Below are 25,438 nucleotides of genomic sequence, written 5' to 3'. Positions count from 1 at the left end.
GTTCACACAGATGGCAGCTCAGAATGTCGATGGCGAGCTGAGCTGTAAGTGTTGTTAGGTATTTGGTTCCTATTTTGCTAAAACTTAAACTAATAAATGGAGAAGAGAATTTCCACTGGGGTTTTGGTCTGGGTGGTTTTTTTGTTTGTTTGCTTTTTGATGTGGGTTCCTGGAAGAAGGATTGATATGATGGAGGAAAATGCCTGTTGGTAGGGGCGCCTGGGTGGCTCAGCTGGCTGAGCGACTTCAGCTCAGGTCATGATCTCGCATATCATGAGTTCAAGCCCTGCGTCGGGCTCTGTGCTGACAGCTCGGAGTCTGGAGCCTGCTTCACATTCTGTGTCTCCCTTTCTCTCTCTGCCCTTCTCCCATTAACTCTGTCTCTCTCAAAAAAAAAAAAAATTTAAAAAAATAAGAAAGAAAACACCTATTGGTAGACACCCTAAAGGATAAACACTGAATTCTAGGGGAACAGATGAGATGGAAGACTGGATATACTTCCAGGGAGGCTGCTGAGAGTATTCACAGGCTTCCCCACTGAATTGCGAGTGGATATGGCTGACTATTCATCAAGAAGATTATTTAATAAGACAATTTCATTGTGTTAATGCTTCACTCATATGGATGTAGCTGAAAGTCAGAAAGGAAATAGAAATGTTTTGAGTAGTCAAAAACGAAGTTTCAGGGGCATCTGGCTGGCTCAGTCAGTAGAGCAGGTAACTCTTGATCTCTGGGTCATGAGTTCAAGCCCCACACTGGGTGAGGAGATTACTTAAAAAAATAATAAAATAAAAGATACTTAAAAAAAATAGATGTTTCAGGGTTTGCGTGTCTTGGTTTTAGTACAGACGGTATAGGCTCTTGGCTCTTGGTCTTCCTGTTCTTCTTGTGCATGTAATTCTAAGACGTGTGGTCATCTGATGTCTGGCCAGATAAAAAAACAGTAAATAAGAAGCCGGGAGATGAGGGCAGGTGAACAGATGACCATTAGAGGCACAGCTGGCAAGCTCTGTGAGCAGCGCTGCCTGTAAACAATAAACACATTCACAGCGCAGCCCCCGATGCTCTTGCTGCCCAGCCCTGCTCTGCCTCCTAGTCTCCACACTGTCCACCAACTAAAGGGCTAGTTCCTGACAGAGTAAGGGGCTTCCGACCCTGTGATAGCCCCAAGTCTCACTTCTGTCCTGATGGGCCATGCCCTGGCCTTATGGATATTAACAACTAGAATATTACTCAGGAACATCAGAGTACGTTGTTTTACGCTAGCTAACTTCCCCCCTCAATATCTCAGAAATCCAAAAATATAACAGTTAGGGGCTGTGTCATGCGAGAACAGTCTTACATAGTTACAGGCCCCGTGGGCTTTAATATATTACAATGCAGGATACTTGATTTTCAGATTAGTGAGCCTCTGTCATTAAGAAAAACTTAATTACATTAGCTGCATCTATTTGAGAAAACAGGCATGTGTGTGATACGTTTTAGAAGCTTTAGTCCAAAATGGACTAAACGTGTTGGTACTTATGCAGAATTGAGGCTTTAACTCTCTAGAAAGCTCACTTGTCCAGAAGGACTCATTCTTCAGGATTCCAGAGCTGGAACTCCTGAATGAAAGAAAATGATGGCCCGTCTGTACCACCACTAGCAGAACGTGTACACTGTTGTGTAGCCGGATCCATTCTTCCATGCTGGTCTTATGCAAAGCTGAGCATTGGCTCACCTGGCCTGACCACCCCTCCCTGCTCACCTGGCCTGGTCACCCCACCCTGCTCATCTGGGCTGATCACCCCTCCCTGCTCACCCGGCCTGACCACCCCTCCCTGCTCACCTGGCCTGACTAGCCCTCCCTGCTTACCTAGGCTGACCCCCTCTCTCTGCTCACCTGTGCTGATCACCCCTTCTGCTCACCTGGGCTGATCCCCATCCCTGCTCACCTGGGTTGATCCCCCTCCTTGCTCACCTGGGTTGATGGTGCCTCCCTGTTTACCTGGGCTGACAGCACCTCCCCGCTCACCTGGGCTGACCACAGGTCCTTGCCCCTTCCTTTTCTTTGTCTCCGTGGGTCTCTGTCATGGAGCTGTGGTGGCACCGAGGAAGGACAAAGCTCCTTTCTCATGTTTGACATGAGGCTGCGACGGAAATGTCAGCTCCTCTCAGACAGCTGCTCAAGGCAAAAGCCTAGAAAAACAGGAGTTTGGAATAAGATACAGCCTTGATGAGCCGGAGACGCGGTTGGATGAAGGCAGAAGCAGTTCAGAGTCAAATGTGACACGCTAAAAAAGCAAATTAAAATGAAAAAAAAAAAAATCCCCACAAAACCCAAAACAAGCAACGGGCTTTGCAAATAGAAGAAGGACGAAACTCATGTTCAAGGTTAATGGAAAATTTCACGGTTGAAGAAGACAGTGAGTTAGAAAGTAGGCAACAAAAGGAACCCTACCTGTTTGTGTGCCTGTGCCATTGCAGTGGCTACATGGGAGGGAGGGACCCTCTTTCTGCAGTAACGCACCCTCATTAGCGCTGGTCCGATCACCGTATTAGCGTAATTACTCACTCTACCCACCTATTGTCCACATTAGCCACCTGCACAGATTCCCGGCCCGCCCAGCAAAGGTTCGGAGAAACCAGGGCAGGGACGTAGGTCTGATGGATGAATGTGGTGCGGGCTGCCTGGTGAGGTTGCTGCAGTTGCAAACTCACAGAGGTAACTGTGCACTCACCGCGAGGACTCTGAGGACTCGGAGGGGCGATAAAAGTGCCAAAGCTCCCTGGGCGTTCCTAAGCGACAGGGGAATCCTGAATCCTGAATCCCTAGGTGACAGGGGAACCTGCTGGAAGTGGAGCCCCGAGTAAGAGCAGACACCCCCCAGCTCCCCAGCACCGGCTGTGGGCACCTGCTCCTGGGGCCCCCCTTCCTTTGAGCGCTTCCTGTCTCCTCGCATTGCCCCTGGCCCCTTCCTTCCTCCCTCTCTCTGCAGGTCGGCCCTATCCCTCCCTCAGCACCCCTCTCCCTCCTGCCCCCCCTGCCCTGGCTTCGTACCCCAGCGGCCATCACGTTATGACCTTTCGGGCTCCCTCTGTGCTCCCTCTTTCCCAGAGTCCCGCTTCAGTTTCCCAAGAAAAACACTCAGAGCCTTGGTGTGTGATTTTCTGCCCGCTGGATGTCGGGGGCCCCTGGCCCGTAGGAAGGTCAATGGTGAGCCTTGCGGTCTTCAGGCCAGGCGGGGTCTCCTGGGATCTATGAGGTGGCCCTCTTGGCAGGGCCACGCACCGGGTGCTATTCTGAGAACTACACACAAATTTGTTGTTGAATCCCCAGGAGGGAGGTATTATCGTGAAATCCTATTAAAGGTAGGGAAACTGAGGCATAGAGCTGGTGGGTAACTTGCTTGAGGTTGTACACGGCTAGTAAGTATCAGAGCAGGGACCTGAACCCTGTCAGTCTGACTTCAGAACCTCTTGCTCTTAACCAGGCCTAACCCACGCTGCCCCGTTGCCAACCAGCATCCCCAGCCCCCAGGGACAGGGGCGCAGAATGACCTTGATGGCGCTGGGGTGGGCTGGCTCTGCTCTGCAGAGCTGGGCGGACCCTTGTACCCGGCCGGTGCCACGAGCGAGAGGCCTTTGCCCACCCCAAAGGGCATGGGAAACCCTTGCCCCTCAGCAAGTGTCAAGGCCTCTGTGCCCAAGTGCGAGCTGGCGGGATTAGGCGCTGGGCTGATCCAACGCGTCTGGGTGTAACCGAGCACACTGCAGCTGTCAGGACACAGGCTTCCCGTGGAGACACACGGACGCCCACGCCAGCTCGATGGCCCGAGGGCACGCACGGGGACGTGGCTGACGGCTGATTCAAGGGTGAGCAGGAGAACACAGGCCTCCGGGTGGGAGTCTGAGGTCGGTGCCCAAGCGTGTAGGGGCTGGCGGGGCCCATGTGGGCTGCTGAGGACGGGCAGGAAATACCGAGCGGAATCCAGGGCTTTCCCGGCCCCCGGGGATGGCCCTCACCCGTTCCCAGAGCCCCGCTTGCCAGGAGCGAGGACACAGGAAGTGCCATTGTCCCGGGAAATCCTCCCTCTCCCGCTTCTCTCTGCCTTGGGCCTTTCCCCCTCTGTGGTCACTCATCCACAAAGGGTGCACTGTGTGGCCCTTTCAGGTGAGCTGTCATAAGTGAGGGCATTGAACAACCAAAGCCGTGGGCTAGCTGCTCACGGTGATGACGCCAGCGCAGACCGGGCAAGGTCAGGTCCCACCACCTGGCCCCGTCAACCGAGTCACAAGGGCCATTGTGGGAAGGTGTTATTGTTTTAGTGGGTGCAGCTGAGGGTGGGTCAATCAGCTAGACTTGGTAAATTGTTATTTACAGTTTCTGAGCTTTTAAAAGAAGCGCTTCCCCGGGATCAGCCTGATTCCAGACCTGCGGCACCATGGTGGCCCCCCTACCCCTGCTGACTCTGCTCCTCCTGGGGACCCAGGTCCAGCATGGCTCCCAGTGGACCTACTCAGGTAAGCCCCCGCCCCAGGGGCTGTGCGCTTCCTCGTTACCCTCACCCCTGTTGGGGTTGCCCTTCGTGGCTACGGAGAGCGCCCTGAACTCAGAACCCACCCCCCCATTAGGACAAGAGGAATTCGCTCTCCCTTCCCTCGCCCCCCATCACCTGCAGGTGTTTTGCCTTTTCCGGCCACAGTGCTGGTTGGGGAGCCGTCTGGGTGCCTCCGACTGCAAAGCCCTTTGCTTTCTGAGTCTCTGCGTGTGGAAAATGAAGCTGTCAGGGCTCCCCGCGGTCTTACAGGGGGTGTGCGGGCTTGCGAGAGCTTTCTTCACGGAGAGCTCACAGTAGGAGGTTTACCCAGAACTGCTCGGCTTGCCTTTGCACAGCCCCCGGGCTGCGCCTCCCAGTTGCCGCGGCCCTGCTGAGGCTCACGTCTGCACCTCTGGACACGAAACACCCCTCCCATGGGGCAGTGGGGACAGTTCCTGCCCGTGTCCCCCCTTTCCCACACTGCACCAAGGGGATGGGGCTCTGGACGACACTCGGGGTCGCTGGAAGACCCACTCTGCACGCGGTGCCCCCAGCTTCAGCCACGAGAGGAAACGTACATTCAGGGTGGATGTGTGTCCTGTTAAGTCAAGGGCAACAGAATTGGGGACATCACGGGAGGCTCAGCAAGTCCAGCGTCAGAGGACAGGGAGGCCCACGCTGACCAACCACCCCACTCTGAGGTAGAGGAGTCCCTGGGCTTCCTCGTCACGTGGCTCCTTGGTACTCAGGGAGGTTCAGAAGGACAAGCAAGAGAGAACCCCAAAGGCGGGTCTTGTCCTTCCCAGGTTCAGCCCAGCCCCTGGGACTGTGGCTCTCCGGGAAAGCCCTCAGGGGCCCAGGGGCACTCGGGGTGGCTACTTCAGATGCCTTTGGGGAATATTCCAGAAACCCAGAAACCTGCAACACTGCTAGGGACAAGGGCCAAAGCCTTTGGATTCATGCGGGGGCTGTGCTAGGGTCCTCCGGCCTTGAACTTGGCATCCTGCCTCTAGAAAAGAATTCCTTAAATATTGGTTTGTAGTATTAAATAAAGAGCAGAGAAATAAAAACTTGACTTGCCTGTTCACTGCAAAACCGAGAGGCTGTGAGGGGCCCCGATACAAACATCTTCCTGAAAACAAGCCAGGCCCCTGCCACGCAGCCACCCCGTAAGGTGGGGAGAGCTTGGATTCCCAACTGCAAATGGCAGGTACGGCCCCTGGCAACTGACTGGCTTTCTTCCTTCTCTCCCCTAGAATTATTACCCACCTCAAAAAAGATACATTTCCTTACTTTGTTTTTTTTTTCCCCCCCCCAACGAACCACTTTGGTCATCTTTGAACCTGATGCTTTCTTTCCCTTCCTGCCCTGAATCCAAAGTGGTTTTTACCATCCTGGGACCCAATGACAGGGGTTGGAGCAGGTAAACAGGTGGGCAGGCCTGCAGTGGGGGGGAGGGGACAGCACTATTGTTGGGGGAGGGGAAGGAAAACTGTGCCATTGGGAGCAAATGGAGAAAGGACCCCTAAGTGACACAGCAATGCCAAGCCCAGGGAGACTTCCGGCGCGTTCATCAGCGCATTCCCATTCCATGGGGGGAAACTAAAGCTCTATAACAATGACTTTCATTGTTTTTCCAAACGCTGCTTGACTGAAACAGGGGAGGAGTTCAAAGCCCCCGCCAGACACCAGGTTCCCCCGAGATGACTTTGACAATGCCCCCCTTCCTTCCTGGAGGCCGGGAAGGCAGACCTCTGCCCTTGATCCTGGCCTCTTGCTGGGCAGGCCCTGCTGTGAACTGAGCCCATCAAAGAGCTGGGACCCCTTTGGCTGTCTCCTGTCACAGAGGGGGCACTGGACCAAGCACAGTGGCGGAAGGAGTACCCCAGCTGCGGGGGGAAGAGACAGTCACCCATCAACCTGCAGAGGAGGAAGGTTCAGTACAACCCCTTCCTGAAGGCTCTGAACCTGACAGGCTACGAGTACCAGGCAGGCGAGTTCCCCATGACCAACAACGGCCACACAGGTAAGGGGACGGCACTTGGCAGCAGGTGCCAGACGCTAGAGTGGGCTGGGAGCTGGGGCCACAGGTGGGGGAGGGGGCTCTCCCCAGGCTCACCCAGGCCCAGCCAGCGGGAGCTGCGGCTGATCAAGGCAGTGCTGTTGAAGCCACTGCCCCGCTGCCAGTGTTCTGTTGATCTGTGCCGTAGTCTGATTTTCCATATTTTTGGTATTGAGTCTGATTGGCCCAAAATGTCTGACAATTGGGCCAGGATTTCTCAGAGATTTAGAAAGAAGCTCGGGGCGCCTGGGCGGCTCGGTCCGTTGAGCGTCTGATTTTGGCTCAGGTCATGATCTCACGGTTCATGGGTTCGAGCCCCATGTCAGGCTCTGTGCTGACAGCTCGGTTCTGTGGAGCCTAAAGCCTGCTTTGGATTCTGTGTCTCCCCCTCTTTCTGCTCCTTCCCTGCTCGTGCTCTCTCTCTGTCTCTCAAAAATGAATATATGTTAAGGGGCGCCTGGGTGGCTTAGTCGGTGAAGCGTCCGACTTTCGCTTAGGTCATGATCTCGCGGTTCATGGGTTTGAGCCCCGCGTCGGGCTCTGTGCTGACTGCCAGCTCAGAGCCTGGAGTCTGTTTCAGTCTGTGACCCCCTCTCTCTCTGACCCTCCCCTGCTCACGCTGTCTCTCTCTCTCTCTCCTAGAAATAAATAAAACATTAAAAAAATTTTTTTTTTAAAATGAATATATGTTAAAAAGAAATTTTTTTAAATAAAAAGAAGGTTTTGTATTGTTCCCTTCTAGGAAGGGGGTGGAGGTCAGACAGCAAAAGGTTGACCCGGGTCTTGGGGACCCCCACTTCAGAAGCCTGGACAGGACAGCTGTAACATCTGTGCTTTCTGTTTACTGAACATACTTTCTGATTTTCCAAGGAGGCCCGTCTCCTCTGAGCCTCATGCTTCCCTCTCCGCTCTCCCCCTGCAGGGGCGCCGTTTAGGGTAGAGGCTGAGGCCTTGGGAGGTGATGCAGCCTCTGTGGCCGAGCCAGGTCCAGACCCTGGAAGCCTGATTCCTCCCCACGTCCTCCGACACCTCCCCTCCCTCTCCCACCTGGGCTGGGCCAGTTCACTGTCCACCCGCTGGGGGGCCTGGGGGTCACGGGACTTAGCTCTCCTGTTCGCACAGTCGAGCAGATAAAACCTGGCGCCCTTGATGGGGTGGTGAACACAGGAGAATGCAGCTCTGTAAGAGGCCTCAGGTCCAGGAACTGCACAAATAATTCATGAAGTCTCTTGTTATCATTACTGTCAAGCTCCTGCTTCCAGAACTTACTCTCTGAGGCTGCCAGCAGGTCGGCAGTTTGGGCTTCGGCTGCTCTCTTTGCCCTTGATCAGGGACAAGCTTGGCTGACCCACCAGGAGAGCGGCCAGGGGGGTCCCGGGTCGAGCGCGCCCGCTGCGAGCAGGGACTGTGTCCATTACCTGCCGCTGCCTGGGGCTCTGTGCTGAGGATCCCAGGGAGGGAGGCGGTCGGGAGCCCCCAGCTCCCGGGGCTCTCGGAGGCTGCGTCCCCCCCATCCTCCCGTCTGGAGCCGGCCAGGCCCCCCTCCCGTGGGCTGTGCTGGGCTCTCTGGACCCCGGAAGCCTGTAGGGTCCCCAATCTACCCGACATCATATCAAACATATATCAGAACGCATTCACAGCTCACATACTTATATATTTTTAAATGTATTTTAAAAGATTTTTAGAACCCTTTACAATTGCTTATACATGTTCAGCAAGATCTAAGCTTAGAGAATTCTATGGAAGGAAAAAAAGTCCTAACTGAAGCATTTTCAAATTTAATACCATTTTGATGAATAAGTTTAACAATAAAGTTGGGATGATATAATTAAACTTTGCTAATTTGGGGGCGCCTGGATGGCTCAGTTGGTTAAAGTGTCCGACTTCGGCTCAGGTCATGATCTCACAGTTCATGGGTTCCAGCCCCGTCGGGCTCTGCTGACAGCTCAGAGCCTGGAGCTGCTTCGCATTCTGTGTCTCCCTCTCTCTCTGCTCCTCCCTCACCCCTATTCCTGCTCTGTCTCTCTTTCTCAAAAGTAAACATTGTAAAAAAATTTGTTTTAGTATATGTGCTGCCGAAGCGAGCACTAAAAAAATTTGTTAATTTGGATTTTGTAGGGTTCTCTTTATATCTTGGAGCCTAAGATATAAATATAGTATTTTAATATAAATAAATATATAATACATAATATCAATAATGTTATAATTTATAATATAAATGTTAATGTTATAAATAATATAAATAATTTTTTTAAGTTTTTTAAATGCTGAGTACAGTATTATGCTCAGCATGTTTTTAAATGTTTTATTTATTTCTGAGAGAGAGAGAGAGAGACAGCATGAGCAGGGGAGGGTCAGAGAGAGAAGGAGATACAGAACCTGAAGCAGGCTCCAGGCTCTGAGGTAGCTGTTAGCACAGAGCCCGACGTGGGGCACGAACCTACGAACTGTGCGATCATGACCTGAGCTAAAGTCAGGCGCTTAACCGACTGAGCCATCCAGGCACCCCATAAATAAAAATAAATTTATATTTATTAATTAAATATAAATAATTTAATTTACTTAATTATTTAATATATTAATTTTATGTTATATATAATATACATATTTATTATATATGTATTTTGATATTTATATAAGAATATATATTTAAATTTTATGTTTTAAATATATTTAATAATTATTATTTGATTATATTAATTATTTAATTTATATTATAAATAATATAGGTATTATTTATATTATAATACAAATATAAGTCTCCTAGTCTGAGGCTTATCTACTATATATAGAATCACATTTATAAATAATTTGTATCTAGATTATGTTTCTAATACAAATAATAATGGTATAAATTAAAAGATATATGCATATTTTTTAATAGACTTTTTTTAAGGAGAGTTTTTTTTTAATGTTTTATTTATTTCTGAGAGAGAGAGACAGACAACGTGAGCAGGGGCGGGGTCAGAGAGAGGGAGATACATAATCTGAAACAGGCTCCAGACCCTGAGCTAGCCGTCAGCACAGAGTCTAACAGGGTGCTCGAACCCATGAACCGTGCGATCATGACCTGAGCCGAAGTCGGATGCTTAACTGGCTGAGCCACCCAGGTGCCCCAAGGGCAGTTTTAAGTTCACAGCAAAATTAAGTGGAAAGTACAGGGATTTCCCATATATCCCCTGCTCCCACATACGTTGTCTCCTCCATTACCACTATCACTCACCAGAATGGTACATTTTTTCTTTATACCAAGGGTAAACTGACCTTGACACATCATAATCACCAGAAGTCCATAACCTACCTTAGGGGTCACTCTTGGTGTTATACATTTGACGGGCTTGCACAGATGCGGGATGACATGTGCTCCCCATGATAGCATCATACAGCATCTTCATGGCCCTAATTACTCTCTTTGCCCTGTCTGCACTCATCTCTCCCCCCACTGCCCTTGACAGCCACGGATTCTTTTACTGTCTCCACAGTTTTGATTTTTCCAGAATGTCATAGAGTTGGAATCCTATGGCACTGAATCCTTTTCAGAGTGGCTTCTTGCACTTAGTGATACATTTAAGTTTCCTCCATGTCTTTTCATGACTAGATAGATAGCTCATTGTGGTTTAGCACTGAATAATGTCCCATTGTCTGGATGGACATCTTGGCTGCTTTCAAATTTCAGCAATTGTGAACAAAGCTGTTATAAACATCTATGTGCAGATCCATGGACATAACTTTTCAGCTCCATTGGGTAAATACCAAGGAGCATGAATACTGGTATGGTAAGAATGGGTTTAGCTTTTTTTTTAATTTTTAAAAATTTTTTAAATATTTTTATATTTCTAGGAGAGAGAGAGAGAGACAGCATGAGCAGGGGAGAGTCAGAGACAGAGGGAGATACGGACTCTGAAATAGGCTCCAGGCTCTGAGCTGGCAGTCAGCACAGAGCCCAACGCGGGGCTCGAACTCACGAACCGCAAGATCATGACCTAAGTGAAAGTCGGATGCTTAACCGACTAAGCCACCCAGGCGCCCCAGAATGGGTTTAGTTTTGTAGGAAACTGCCAAGTGTTCTTCCCAAGTGTCTGCACTGTGTTGCGTTGAGTGAGTGAGCAATGAGTACCGTCATATCTCAGTCTCCTCCAACTGGGCTCAGTTTCTCAGTGTTTCTTTGACCTTCGTGGCTTCAACACTTTGCTGTCCTTTCTTGAGCACAGAAAACGCTCAGGTCATGTGCTTTTCCGGGCCCGATAAGAAGCTGGTTGAATTAGTTTCCAATAAAAGAGAGCAACTTCTGCTAAAAATTACATCAATTTTCAGAATCTGGAAAGTTCAGTGAGTTGATTTTTGGGGACAGGTATTTGGTCTCACCTTTTCAAAGGCACAGCAACGTGCTCTGAATTGCTGCCATTTTTTGACCCAGGCTGTGCGATCCTGTTGATAAAACCTGAGGAGTGAAACACTCTGTCTGCAGGGAATTGTGTTTTAGGGAAACATACCTGCCAGGAGTTTTGGTATCGCTCATACGGGGCTAATTGTCCAATTAGGAAGCTCCGGCTAGTCGTCTGCTTTCCAATCTCTCAGCAGATGACTTTGTACATCTTTTATTTTCTTTACTTATTTATAAAATATTTTTTATAGTTTATTTATATATTTTGAGAGAGAGTGCATGACTGGGTGAGGGAGAGAGAGAGAGAGGGAGGAAGAGAAAGAATCCCAAGCAGGCTCCACTCGTCAGCACAAAGCCCAGTGGGGGGCTTGAACTCACAAACCATGAGATGATGACCTGAGGTGAAGTCAGGCACTTAACCAACTGAGTCACCCAGGCGCCCCTGTACATCTTCTTTTAAAGGCTCTTCCATTTCTTTCTTTTCATGTGAGCATTGATTTGGAGGCTGGCCACATTTTAAGCATTAAATACATAGCACCTGCTCTACCAAAGGGCATGTGAAAATCTTTGGGGCCAGATTCTTGCTTCACACATATGAACTTAGTCACAGCTCCCTGACACTTTAGACAACTTGGAAGGGAAGCAGAGGACATTTGACAGATATCAAATACCTAATCTTTACTCTTTTTTAAAATGTTTATTTATTTTTGAGAAAGAGAGAGACAAAGCGGGAGCAGGGGAGGGGCAGAGCGAGAGGGAGACACAGAATCCGAAGCAGGTTCCAGGCTCTGAGCCATTACCACAGAGCCCGACCTGGGGCTCAAACTCACGAACTACGAGATCATGACCTGAGTTGAAGTTGGACGCTTAACCTACTGAGCCACCCAGGCGCCCCACCTAATCTTTGCCTTTTAGGAAAACCTATTTTGTTTAAAACCATCTTTGATGACTTTAAATAGACCTCGCTAACAGAATAGATGTTGCCTGTTCCTGGCCAAGTCCTAAACTATATCCTCATAGATATTTTTCTTAGTCACTCTCTGCTGTCACTCTTTAGGTCTCCCTTTTGCCTGGCTCATTCCAAAAGACAGAGATGTCTCTGAGCCCCGAGACAGTGCAATGACACTGCAGCTGGGGGAGCAGAGTGGCCTCCCTGTGGGAAGCCTGTAGGGTCAGGAGGGAGCTGGAAGAGCAATCCGTTTCCTGTGGGCAAGAACCTCACATCTGAACGCACCCATTGACAACCACATCAGGTGAAATCCCAAGCCGCGGGTTGGTAGGTTTCCTGACTTGCTGCAGAATTTGGTCTCTTGTCTTTTGAAGACAAGTTGAGCCTGTAATGGTGACATCCTGTCCTGGCCACACCCCGTTCTTGGCCTCGTCTCCCCTCCACAGATGAGCTGTGTCACTGAGCAAGTCTCTCCACTTCCCAGGGTTGACTTCCTTGTCCATAACCTAACAGTGTTGAAGCCCTATAGGGATGTTTCCAAAACGCTACACAAAGCAGGGATTTTCTTTTCTTTTCTTTTTAAAGTTTAATTATTTATTCTGAGAGAGACAGAGAGAACATGAGCAGGGGAGGGGGAGAGAGAATCCCAAGTAGGCTCTATGCCAGCAGTCAGCAAAGAGCCCGATGAGGGGCTTGAACTCACGAACCATGAGATCGTGACCTGGGCCAAAACAAAGAGTCGGATGTTCAACCGACTTAGCCATCCAGGCGCCCCCAGGACGAGGATTTTAAACACCTCAGCCTAGCCTCACAACAGCATTCTGGGTAGTAAAAGGCATCAAACTAGTCTCGAGAGGCCCCCCTTCCTATTCCTACACTGCGGGAAAATTCCAGAATTGGCTAGAAGTGGAGAGTGGAATTGTGGTTTCTATGCCCACCGGCCATGTTTTCTCAGGGCCTCCCCCTTCCCCAGGCTGACAAGCTGGCCCTGGCCCTGACCTCCAGCTCTGGGTGGGAAGGTGTGTGCCCCTGTGGGGGGCGCCTGCCCAGCCTGGCTCACCCAGGGCTGGTCCCCCATCCTGCCCTGAGTGCCGGCCACCTCCTCCCTGTGGGCGGCCCCGCTCGCGGCGTCCTAAGCCAGCATAGTACTGGCCTGCCCCGTGAGTAGGCAGGTGACCGGGGAGCTGCGCGACCCGTGCGTCCCCCTCTGTACCACTCACACCTTCGCCTTCCCCCCAGTGCAGATCAGCCTACCCCCCACCATGCGCATGGCGGCCGCCGACGGCACCGAGTACATAGCCAAGCAGATGCACTTCCACTGGGGTGGCGAGTCCTTGGAGGTCAGCGGCTCCGAGCACACCGTCGACGGGATCAGATTTGTGGCTGAGGTACTGTGAGGACCCCGGCCGGGTCCTTTTTTCCTCAAACCCCACAGTCACTTTCCTTAGCCAAAAAGATGGTGTCATGGTCAAGTCACTGTAAGGTTGACTTTATTTTTCATTCATTCATAACTATTCATTGATCCCTGCTGTGTGCTGGGGGTTCAGGCAGGGTCCCTGCTCTCACGGAAGCCACAGCAGGGCACGGGGCAAGCCTTCTTCGGGTTCAGCCCAGTTTCTTTCTTTCTTCCTTCCTTCCTTTCTTTCTTTCTTTCTCTTCCTTCCTTCCTTTTCTTTTTCTTCCTTCCTTCCTTCTTTTCTTTTCTTTCTTTCTTCCTTCCTTCCTTTCTTTCTTCCTTCTTTTTTTCTCTTTCTTTCTTTTTCTTCCTTCCTTCCTTTTCTCTCTCTTTTTCTTCCTTCCTTCCTTTTTTCTTTTTCTTCCTTCCTTTCTTTTTCTTTCCTCCTTCCTTCCTTCCTTTCTTCTTTCTTTCTTTCTTTCTTTCATTCTTTCTCTTCCTTCCTTCCTTTTCTTTTTCTTCCTTCCTTCTTTTCTTTTTCTTCCTTCCTTCTTTTCTTTTTCTTCCTTCCTTCTTTTCTTTTCTTTCTTTCTTTCTTCCTTCCTTTCTTTCTTTCTTCCTTCTTTTTTTCTCTTTCTTTCTTTTTCTTCCTTCCTTCCTTTTCTCTCTCTTTTTCTTCCTTCCTTCCTTTTTTCTTTTTTTTCCTTCCTTTTTTTTTCTTTCCTCCTTCCTTCCTTCCTTCCTTCCTTCCTTCCTTCCTTCCTTCCTTCCTTCCTTTCTTTCTTTCTTTCTTTCTTTCTTTCTTTCTTTCTTTCTTTCTTTCACGGGTGGGGGAGAGGGACAGGGGGAGAGAGAGAGAGAGAAAGAGAGAGAGAATCCCAAGTAGGCTTCACACTCAGGGTGGAGCTGGACACAGGGCTTGATCCCATGACCCTGGGATCATGACCAAAATTAAGAGTCGGATGCTCAATCAACTGAACCACCCAGGTGCTACAGTGTCAGCCAAATTTCTGGATTTTCAGGGTTGTCTCTCTTGTGTAGATTTGTCCTTAGGATGATGACAGGTTTACAGTGTCCTCCAGGGCAAGGTGACTCTTGCCATCTTCAAGAGAACCCATATGAGCCCCTTGGATGCTACCAGCTTGTCTTCCCAGAGGGAGGTGGGGTCAGGGAAATGCCCTTGAATTGCCATCTTCCCAGAATCCCACTCATGGCTCTTTCTATTCTTGGAGAACTTTCTGGTCTCGGGTAGATCTCATACCCAAATGGAGGGAAGTCAGAGTTGTTTGTGTGGGACAGGCTGAGGCCTTGGGTGGAGTATCTTTCTTTTCATTCCTCCCTGAAAACCTGAAGCATTTGAAGTCTACACAGACTGCCCTTGACTTAGCCTCTCTTTCTCCCACAGATTCATATCGTTCACTACAATTCTAAATACAAGAGCTACAGTGTAGCCCAGAGCGCACCAGATGGCTTAGCAGTGCTTGCGGCCCTCATTAAGGTAAGCTGAAACTACACGTGTGAAGTCATTGGCTGATGTCCGGAGGATTAAGTGTAGACAAAGGGCCTTCCTTCCAGCCCCTCCTGTCTGTTTCTAAGTTCATCACTCTTGGAAGCACCAACTCAATGAATATCTACCCTTTTCTAGCCCGTGCTCACAGTCGCTGTGTTCCTTCTGTGTCATCAATCTTGGGGACCTTGGACAAGTCAGACAATTGCCTTAAAAGACCTAGGATCACAGGAGATTGACTAGACATAAGCTGATCTGAGGGCAAGGGGTAACCAGCTATCTGGTGGATAAAGGCACTACCTCTCTGCGTTTCTCAGAAAGTCTGGAGGGCGGGACTTGTGGCTAGGTGGCCGGAAGTGATCAGTGAATTCAATTTCCCCCCAGACAAGTATTAGGTTGGATGAAATTGTCAAAAACAATCCTTATCCTGCTCTGGAAATGGGCCAAAGGAAAACAACAAGTTGAGGCATTTATCTGTGAATAATGGCTAGAATTTTGAGTAAAAAAAATGGGTCTATTCCTGTCGGCACCCTCCAGCTTGGTCAGAAGGGTAGTTTTATTGGGGCCGGCTGGACAGAAGGACCACTGCCTGGGGGTGAGGGACTCACCTGATGTGGAGTCTGAGTTGAAACCCGTGCCCCCGAGGCATTACCAGTAAGAGCAGCCTGATAGAAAAGACAGAAAACAGAGGGAAATTTGCGGCTCTGATAGTCTGAGGTTGTAGTCCTGGCTGGGATGAGTGGTAAGTGACAGACTCATCAGAAATGTAACGGGGGACTCTGGAAATGAGAGCCACAGAAGGGCTGTGCAAGCTTCCCGAGATGGCCTGATAGTAAAAGCTGAGGCTGAGGCTGAGGCTGATAACTGGCTGAACTTTGAACGTGCTTCTCAACTCGCACACAGATCCATCAGCAGAGGGTACAAATCTCATGGGCCCGAGGGGTTGGAGCACAGCCTCTGCTGTAATCACTGACTGACCACAAAACTATGCTGATGTTCCAGGGTCCCTAGAGGTCCCAAGGAATCCAGGCTGAAAATAAAATGTAAGAACTGAGCAGAAGTGACGCCTGGCTGGCTCAGTTGGTAGAGCACGCAACTCTTGACCTCAGGGCTGTGAGCGCAAGCCCCACGTTGGGTGTGAATCCTACTTAAAGGGCAAAGAATGAAATAAAATAAAAAGAATTGAGCAGAGACATCAGCTTCTGCACATGGCTGGGGAGACATACCCTGCTAGTGAAACCCATGCAAATTATTAAACACACACAAACTCTCAGGACGCTTTTTAAAATCAGGATTCATATTTGCTGCCATATATTATCTAAAAAGTCCAGTTAAAAAACATTGAGCATGCAAAGAAATAGGAAAATATGATCTATTTTTAGGAGGAAAAAAGTGCAGTCAACAGAAAGTGACTCTGAGTGGACCCAGAGTAAGTTAGCAGACTCGGCTTTAGTAATTTATTTTTATTTTATTTCTTTTTTTTCTTTTATAATTTATTGTCAAGTTGGTTTCCATATAACACCCAGTGCTCATCCCCATAGTGCCCTCCTCCATGCCCATCTCCCCCCTCCCCCCCCACACCCATCAGTCCTCAGTTTGTCCTCAGCATTCAAGAGTCTCTCACGGTTTGCCTCCCTCCCCCTCCCCCACTATTTCCCCCCTTCTTCTCCCCCATGGTCCTCAGTTAACTTCCTCCTAATCCTCCTATATGTGCAAACATGTGGTATCTGTCCTTCTCTGCCTGACTGATTTCGCTCAGCATAACACCCTCAAATTCCATCCACGTTGCTACACATGGCCAGAGTTCATTCTTTCTCATTGCCATGTCGTATTCCATTGTAAGTTATTTATTAAAAAATTTTTTTAATGTTTTATTTATTTTTGAGAAAGAGAGAGAGAAACAGTGTGAGCAGGAGAGGGACAGAAAGAGAAGGAGACACAGAATCCAAAGACAGGCTCCAGGCTCTGAGCTGTCAGCACAGAGCCCGATGCGGGGCTTGAACTCGTGAACTGTGAGATCATGACCTGAGCCAAAGCCAGACGCTTAACCGACTGAGCCACCCAGGTGCCCTTATTTTTAAATGTTTATTTAAATGTCCAAGATAGCTCTATTTCTTTCCCACCATTTGTCCTATTTTTGTCATTGACACTACAATAATAAACCCAACAATAAGTAGTATAATGATTGCTTTAAATAGTCATTGGGTTTTTTTAATTTTAAATGTTTAATTTCTTTAAAAGTTTATTTATTTATTTTGAGAGAGACAGAGACAGTGTGAGTAGGGGAGGGGTTGGAGAGAGAGGGGGAGAGAGAGAGAGAGAGAAAGAGAGAGAGAGAAAGAGAGAGAATCCCAAGCAGCCTCCACACTGTCAGCACAGAACCTGATGCAGGGCTCAAACTCATGAACTGTGAGATCACGACCTGAACCAAAATCAAAAGTCAGATGCGTAACTGACTGAGCGACCCACATGTGCCCCTTTTCTTTTTTTAAAAGTAGGCTTCATGTCCTGCATGGAGCCCAATGCAGGGCTTGAACTCATGATCCTGAGATCAAGACCTGAGTTGAAATCAAGAGCCGCACGCTCAACCAACTGAGCCACCCAGAGGTCCCTGATGACTTGTTTCTAATGAGAAGTCAGCCATTAATTGTACTGTTGGGCCCCTATCTATAAAAAAATATTTTTTCTCTTGTTGATTTCGACAGTTTGAATCTGACTCTGATTAGACATGGGCTTTGCTCGGTTTCCTGGTTTGGTAAATTAATTTTTTTCATCAAATTTGGGAAATCTGGGGCCATGTTTCTTCACCATTTTTTCTGTCACTTTCTTTTTCTCTTCTCCAACACTCTCACATGTAAGTTGGGCTGTGTGATCTTGTTCCCATGAATCTCTAAGGCTCTGTTCAATTTTCTTCAATCTTTTTTCTTGGTTCCTCAGATTGGGTAATTTGTTTGATCTCTCTCCAGATGCACTGACTCTTTCATCTGCTGCCTCATATCTGCTTTGAGACCATGTTGTGAAGTTTTCATTTTGTTTATTATACTTTTGAACTCTAGACTTTCCATTAGGTGCATTTTTGTGATTTCTATTTCTCTGTTGAGATTTCCCTTTTTCTGAGTCATTGTCATCATATTTTCCTTTAATTCTTTGAACATAATTATGGTAATTGTTTTTGTAAAATTTTTTAACGTTTATTTATTATTGAGACAGAGAGAAACAGAGCATGAGTGTGGGAGGGGCAGAGAGAGAGGGAGACACAGAATCCGAAGCAGATTCCAGGCTCTGAGCTGTCAGCATAGAACCAGACACAGGGCTCGAAGCCACAAGTCATGAGATCATGGCCTGAGCCAAAGTCGGAAGCTTAACCGACGGAGCCACCCAGGCGCCCCAGTAATTGTTTTAAAGTCCTGTCTGCTAAGGGTGCCTGCGTGGCTTAGTTGGTTGAATGCCTGACTTTGGCTTAGGTCATGATCTTACGTTCATGAGTTCAAGCCCCACATCGGGCTCTCTGATGTTTGCATCTAAATTATACACGAAGCTTTATCACAGGTATGTGTGTATTGGAAAAAGCATAGTATATAGAGGCTTTGGTGTCATGCATGGCTTCAGCCATCAACTGGGGGCCTTGGAATGTATTCCCTTCACAGAAGGGGGAACCGCTGTAATCACTGAAATGACCAGCAGCAATTAGAAAAGGTTAAATGGCACACTGAAAGTATTTGTTGGACACAAAAGCTGAAGCAGAGAAACAAGAAAACCATGAGGCATCTAGAAAACAAATAGCGCGTAGCTGTCATAAATCCAAGAAACTGAAATTCATACACAGTTGAAAGAAGAATCGATCAATGCCGCGGACTGAAGAGAACCATTGAACATTCACCTTTTCCACCAAAGGCAATTTTTCTGACTTCTTTTTATAGTTTTTTAAGGTTTATTTGCTTATTATCTTGAGGGAGGGGCAGAGAGAGAGAGAGAGAGAGGGAGAGAGAAAGAATCCCAAGCAGGCTCTGAGCTGTCAGCACAGAGCCCGACTTGGGGCTTGATCTCACGAACCGTGTGATCATGACCTGAGCCGAGATCAAGAGTCGGGTGTTCAACTGACTGAGCCACCCGGGTGCCCCAGGAATTCTTCTGGCTTCTGAAAAGTCAACACCCACGCAAAAAATAGCAACCTGGCAGTGGGCAGAATTGCAGCAGCTTTGCCGCGGCCAGATGACTGTCCTCGGCTCCATTGCCAGTGCTGGGGATGACGAAGGGGCGCATGAGACCAAGCCCCGTTCATCACAGTGAATCCTCCCGAGCTGACCCTGCCCGCACAGAGTCACTGGGGGTATTGTTACCCCGGTTCCCCGAGCGCCTCCCCCGTGACCGCCAGGATGCTCTTCCTCGAAGTTGCCACCATGTTTCAGTCTGGTCCCCCTGGAAGAGACGAGCGAGCCCAGGCAGTTGGTGGCAAAGACCAGCCAGACTACCTGTCCCGACACAAGTGGGGATGCGGATGGGCTGTGTCCCCCCTGCCCTCGAGGCTCTGCCCAACCCGCAGGGATACCGACTGCTGGACGGGGTGGGGACCGGACGGATGGAGGTCCCCTCTCCCGAGGTTGACGCCCTGCCTTTCCCCCCGCAGGTCGAGGATTACGGTGAAAACACGTACTACAGCAGCTTCATTTCCCAGCTGGACAGCATCAGGCATCCAGGTGAGAAAGGCAACGAAAGCTGCAAGAGCACGAGGTGGAGACGGGGTGATGGCGCTGGAGAGGGTGGCGCGCAGGCCCCGCCAGGGGAACAGGGGCCCCGTTCCAGCAATGCCTGCTGTTGGCGCAGGCTGGGAACACCTCCGGGAAGCCTCTGGTCGGAAGTTCCGCCGGTCGATTCCCACCACCGGAGGCTCCGCTGGCCAGGCTGCCACCGACCGGGGGTATCTTCACCTCACGGCTCTCTCCTCTGGCTCCAGCTGGTAGCGATGAGCCTGGGCGCTAGAGACAGAGAGGAGGGGGTGAGGGGTGTCTTTCTTAGCTTCGGGCTGGGAAGCACCTCCAGAGCGAAGTCTGTCCCCATCACGCCTGGACACACAGACACGTGGGGCTGGTCTCCTTTCCTCTGCGTCCCGAAGGCAGAATTCTTGTCTGAGGGGCCGCCGACGCCTATGACCCAGGACCTGAGCTACGGCCACGTCGGCTTTGATGCCTTTGTTTTATGCTTCTGACTTTGACCTCCTCTCCCAGACTCCAGCTCCCTGAGTTCAGTTCTGACCTCCTGGCCTCCAGCCCACGCATGTTCCATTCTGTCTCGTCACGCCTTGTCCCTTTGATCTCTCTGTGCTTGGTGGCCCCGCATTCTGCCCCTCCGTCCCTCCACAGGCTCACCGGGCAAAGCTCCACTTGGCTCTACTCAGAGCCCGGAGCCAAATGGCTGGCTGTGGCTGGACAGACACACAGACACCTGACTGCTGTTGTTTTTATTCATAGCTGCAAAGATGAACATGTACTAACACTGCCCGGAAATCCTAAGATCTTCCCCTGCGCGTTTCTTCTCCCCTCTCTCGAGTGCTTACTTCCCAGTTCTCCCCTCCACCTGCCACAGAGCGCCTCCGCCCCGGCCCGCTTCTCCGGGGGAGGGGCAGTCACACACCCACGCACCTTCTTTTCTTCTTTATTTAATGTTTATTATTTTTGAGAGAGGGGTGGGGAGGGGCAGAGAGAGAGGTGGCGGGGGGGGAACACAGAATCTGAAGCAGCTCCAGGCTCTGAGCTGTCAGCACAGAGCCCAACACGGGGCTCGAACCCACGATCCGTGAGATCATGACCTGAGCCGAAGTTGGACGCTTAACTGACTGAGCCACCCAGGCGCCCCTCTATCCACCCATTTCAAAGTGAGCCCAAACCAAGAAATCTTGTTCTCTATTCGAGAGTTCTTACTCAGAAGCCCCTAGCAGTCGTGATTAATCTCTTTCATTTATCATAAAGTGATTCCTCTGCTCAGCAGTGCTGATGACAGTTACACTCGTGAGTACTTTCCTCTGTGCGAGTTCAATGGCCGCCTTGAGCCCCACAGCAATCCTACCCTGAACATTCCCTGTTCACAGAGGAGGGAGCAACCTCTGGGGAGTTGGCACCCAGCAGCACCCCTCGCCCGGGAGGAGGTGTCTGAGCGGGTCTCTCCTCAGAGTCTTGTCTCTTCCTTCTAGGAAGCAGCAAACTGGGTGAATGTCTCCCACGATCAGCTTCTATGTTATTCTGCTGAATCAGGAGGTTCAGACTTGGAGAGGTCTGAGCCTGAGCTGTCCCCCCTTGTTAGGGACTAGAGTCCCCTAACATTCCTTTATCTTTTGGCCCCTCCGTTAGGACAGAGCACAGTTCTGAGCGGCCTTGACATTCGGGACATGCTCCCAGACAACGTGCATGACTACTACAGCTACAAAGGATCACTCACCACCCCTCCCTGTACCGAGAACGTCAACTGGTTTGTGCTGGCAAATCCCATCAAGTTCTCCAGGGCACAGGTAACGCCCGGCGTTGCCCCAGCAACGTCTCCCCTTTGGAGCGCCCGGCTAACAGGAGTGCTCCCCTACATCCCACTTGATGCCAATGCCTGGGCTCCTACTGTCCTCGCCTGTCCTGTCCTGGGCGATCTATTAAGGGCCGTGGCAGAGATCGACAAGTTGAGGGGTCAGGGGGCCCAAGGAGCCCTCATTGATACAGCAAAAGGTTGGGACTGGACCCCAGTCAGAGGAGAAGGGCCGCATGGAGAAGGCAGCGATTTACCGAGCACTGCTCCCGCTGGGTACTCTTCTAGACCTTTGATAGACAAACCCCCGTCCCCGTAGGGCTAACAGTCCAACGTCATAAGTGGCTTGATGCAAGGACAGCCTCACCATTAGCTCTTTCCCATGCTCACACACCTGCAGCCCTTCGGGGAGAAGAGCTGTGCCCGCCACCTTCCGTCCCCGGCGTAGCATGGGTGCACAGTAAATATTTGTTGGGTTAATTAAAGGACAGATGTTACTGAGGTTTGCGGAGACAACGCTGGCGTTTCCTTCTTCATTTCTCCAACCCAGGAAAAGGGGGGAAGACCCCTCTTGAAGGATGCCCGCACACAAAAATCTGTTTACTTCTTTCTCTCCTTTCTACTGGTGACCAAATGGTCCCAGAAAACAATTAAAAGAGGTTGTTGGAAGAATCAATGGATGGAAGGAAGCATGAATACTCTCCCTGCCACGTAGCAGGATTTGAGATCTTCTCACGCCCGCATTTTCCAGGCTTATATAAATAAATCGAAGCTCTGGTTCAGTTGCTAAATATACCCCTTTACACTATCCAGTACCTCTTCCCCTCCATAACTCCCTTCGTGTGGCCTACAGAGTTGGAAGCTAGAGAATTCCATGATGGATCACCAGAACAATCCCCTCCACAACATCTACCGCATGACCCAGCCCCTGAACAACAGAGTGGTGGAAGCCAACTTCATGAATCTCCCTAACGAGCGTAAGATCAACTATTGTTCATCCTCTGCAATTTTTTGAGTCCCGTTCTCTTCCTTCTCTGGGCGGGTCCATCTCTTCTGGGGATGGATGGAGAGTCATCTAAGGGTAGGAGGCTCAGATGGGCCAGTCTATGCAGGACACGCATGGGCAGAGGAGATGACTCATCTTCCCAGGCCAGACAGTGATGCCAGTGAGAAAAACAGAGAAGACCATGACGATGGACAGTTCGGTGCTTTATTACCTACTTGGTCTTGGCCAGACACAGGAGGAGGGGCAAGATGGTTAGCAACATCCAGACACTCCCATAAGAGTAGAGGTTCAAGTTAGCCTTATTAAGCAGAACTCAAATTATTTCCCTCGTACCTTTATCTTGGTCTGTTCACAAGACCATCCCCAATTCCCCCACATTCCCGCAAGGTGGGGTTGACTAGGGCACGCATCATTTACAACATTTTCTTGAGGGTCACGCCCCAGACACCAGGGTGCTGGAAGAAGGCATGATTAGTGCAGACAAACCAGGACCCTCTAACCCACTGGGTCAGGCTTCTTGGCTCTCCTCATTTCTGTTTCTGTGGCTGTAAGAATGCAAATATTCTGCAGTTTTCCCATCTTTTTTTATTAAAAAATTTTTTTAAATGTTTTATTTATTTTTTGAGAGAGAGATAGAGACAGTGTGAGCAGGGGAGGGTCAGAAAGAGAGGGAGACACAGAATTAGAAGCAGGCTCCAGGCTCTGAGCTGTCAGCACAGAGCCCGATGCAGGGCTCGAACCCATAAGCCTTGAGATCATGACCTGAGCTGAAATCGGATGCTTAACCAACTGAGCCACCCAGGCGCCCCAAATCCTGAAACCTTTATTTATATTCCTTTAATAGAATTGGTCTCCAATCAATATTGCCTACTCAGTATTACCCCAACTTTATTTTTAAGTTTATGTATTTATTTATTTTGAAAGAAAGAGAGAGAGCATGAGCAGGGAGGGGGCAGAGAAGGGAAGAGAGAGAATCCCAAGCAGGCTCCACACCATCAGTGCAGAGTCCAAGTCGGGACTTGAACCCACAAATCGTGAGATCATGACCTGAGCCGAAATCCAAAATTGGACGCTTAACTGATGGAGCCACCCAGGCGCCCCAGTGTTAACCCAACTTAATATGTATTTTTCAAAACTTTCAAATCTCCATACACGCTCCCCTCCCCCACCACCAACAAAGGCCCTTCTGTGATTTTCTCCCCATCCTTCCTTCCCGGTTCATTGATTGTTTTCTCTTGCATTGGTTTGCCCCTCTAACAATACTACCAGAGGAAAAATGACACCGGATGGCTCATAACTACCTGGTCCCACCCCGTTGGGTTATACTATCAACCCATCAATGAAGAGTGGCCTGACAAAGAAGGTCAGTTACAAAAACAAGATAACGGCCACAGAGAGATGTTTCGTAATTCATTTACTAGAAAACACTATGTCCCCTCAGCTTAAGGGCTAACGAGCGTCATATGAGGAACCAAGTTCCGTGAGTTAGGATCACCTTTAACATATCGCCCCTTGGATTCTACCAGCTCACAAGCCTAAATTCAGACACAGTGAGATGCTAGAAGCCGGTGGGGTGGGAACATGGGCGGCATTCTAAGGGACCAAACATCCTTCCCATAAGTGCATGTGTGGGGAATGGCATCTGGCGGTCCCACATCCCAGTTTTCACGAGGACCGCCAAAGGTTCCACCTTTTCATACTAACTCTTCTTTTATGGGATGTATTCTAGGTTCTGAGTTCCAGCTTTACCTAACCAAGTTCAACGATAAGCTTGAAAGCTTGAAGAAACTTCTGGAAAAGAAGTAAGGGAAGGAAATCCACCAAGGGTAGGGAGCTTGAAACGTATGGTACTCAGGACGAGGCAGCCGTCCCTTGAGCCCACACCCTGCCGCGGCTCCGAGAAACTCTATGTCCGGATTGTATGCTCCCCGAGGCGCCTGTTGGGTTTCTGAGTAAGATGGGGAACCGTCATCCCCGAGCAGAAGGGAAGCGGGTGAGTTAGAGGACATCCCGGGGGACTGACTGGAAAAGAGATGTGAAGGACACGGAGCCCTAACGATCTTCCCATCAAATCATGCATGTTGGTCTGTGTAAATTACGAAGCAACCCAAAACTTCCCTGTGGGATTTGGGTGTAATAAAATAACTTTGAGAATTTGTCATTTGAAAAGTTCTCTTTTCTATTCCTTTGTACCATGTCGAATATGCGTCCTATGCCCTCCGTGCAGGGACACAGGCGGACAGAGATCGGGGGGGGGGGGGCGGTTCCAGGACCAGCATACGGGAGAAGGAAAGACAGTCTTACTTTGGGGACTTGCCGGTGGGGAGGTCTGGAGCACGGGCCACGATGCGTGAGCAAAAGAAAGAGCGGGGGGTGGGAGGAAGGAGGGGGGCCCCCGGGTGGCTCAGTCGGTTAAGCGTCCGACTCGATTTTGGCTCAGGTCATGATCTCACGGTTTGTGGATTCGAGCCCTGTGTTGGGCTCCGTGCTGACAGAATGGAGCCTGCTTGGGATTCTTTCTCTCTCTCTCTCCTTCTCTTAAAATAAATAAATAAACTTAAAAAAAATTTAAAAAACGATAGCCAAACTATGGAAAGAGACCGTCCATTGATAGATGAATGGATAAAGAAGACGTGGGACACTCAGCCATCAGAAAGAAGGAAATCCTGCCACGTCTGCAATAACATGGTGGAGCCGGAGGGTCTGATGCTAAGTGAAGTAAGTCAATCATAGAAAGACAAAGACCATATGATTTTAGTCATATGTGGAATTTAAGAAACCGAACAGACGACCATATTGGGGGGGGGGGGTGGGAAACAAACCATCAGAAACTCTTCACAATAGATAACCAACAGGGCTGATGGAGGGAGGTGGGTACTCAGGAGGCACTTCTGGGGATGAGCACCGGGCGTCGTATGGAAGTGATGAATCACTGAATTCTACTCCTGAAACCAATATTGCCCTGTATGTTAACCAACTAGAATTTCAACAATTTTTTTTTTAAATGTTCACATCAGAATTACCTGTAATTGAAACGTACGGGGAACAGGGCTGGCTGGCTGGCCCAGTCAGTGGAGCCTGGGACTCTTAATCTCGGGGGTTGTGGG

The 25,438-nt window shown here is 49.5% G+C and overlaps 1 protein-coding gene and 1 long non-coding RNA gene across 2 annotated transcripts; one reads left to right on the top strand and one right to left on the bottom strand.

Moving 5' to 3' along the window:
• Window positions 1–827: 827 nt before the first annotated feature.
• On the bottom strand, window positions 828–2,730 carry LOC120233599. Its single transcript, XR_005528866.1, has 3 exons — window positions 2,564–2,730; window positions 2,015–2,178; window positions 828–1,025 (listed from the first exon to the last, which is right to left on the bottom strand). It is a non-coding gene; the product is annotated as an uncharacterized LOC120233599 (long non-coding RNA).
• Window positions 2,731–4,407: 1,677 nt separating this feature from the next.
• On the top strand, window positions 4,408–24,420 carry CA6 (carbonic anhydrase 6). The gene is made up of 8 exons (XM_039235011.1): window positions 4,408–4,503; window positions 6,367–6,546; window positions 13,155–13,303; window positions 14,717–14,809; window positions 19,446–19,515; window positions 21,163–21,320; window positions 22,179–22,302; window positions 24,061–24,420. Exons 1-8 carry the CDS (start codon window positions 4,425–4,427, stop codon window positions 24,135–24,137), a joined length of 930 nt encoding a protein of 309 aa, XP_039090942.1. The 5' UTR covers window positions 4,408–4,424; the 3' UTR covers window positions 24,138–24,420.
• The last annotated feature ends 1,018 nt before the right edge of the window (window positions 24,421–25,438 follow it).

Source organism: Hyaena hyaena, unplaced genomic scaffold (assembly GCF_003009895.1).
Source record: "Hyaena hyaena isolate Hyena2069 unplaced genomic scaffold, ASM300989v1 scaffold_94, whole genome shotgun sequence".
NCBI lineage: Eukaryota > Metazoa > Chordata > Mammalia > Carnivora > Hyaenidae > Hyaena > Hyaena hyaena.
This window is presented reverse-complemented; position numbering and strand designations above follow the sequence as displayed.

Coding starts and splice junctions, on each gene's coding strand:
- CA6 (XM_039235011.1), top strand. CDS start 4,425: ATGGTGGCCCCCCTACCCCTGCTGACTCTGCTCCTCCTGGGGACCCAG. Junction 14,810..19,445: donor TGCTTGCGGCCCTCATTAAG/GTAAGCTGAAAC, acceptor TTCCCCCCGCAG/GTCGAGGATTACGGTGAAAA. Junction 22,303..24,060: donor CATGAATCTCCCTAACGAGC/GTAAGATCAACT, acceptor GATGTATTCTAG/GTTCTGAGTTCCAGCTTTAC.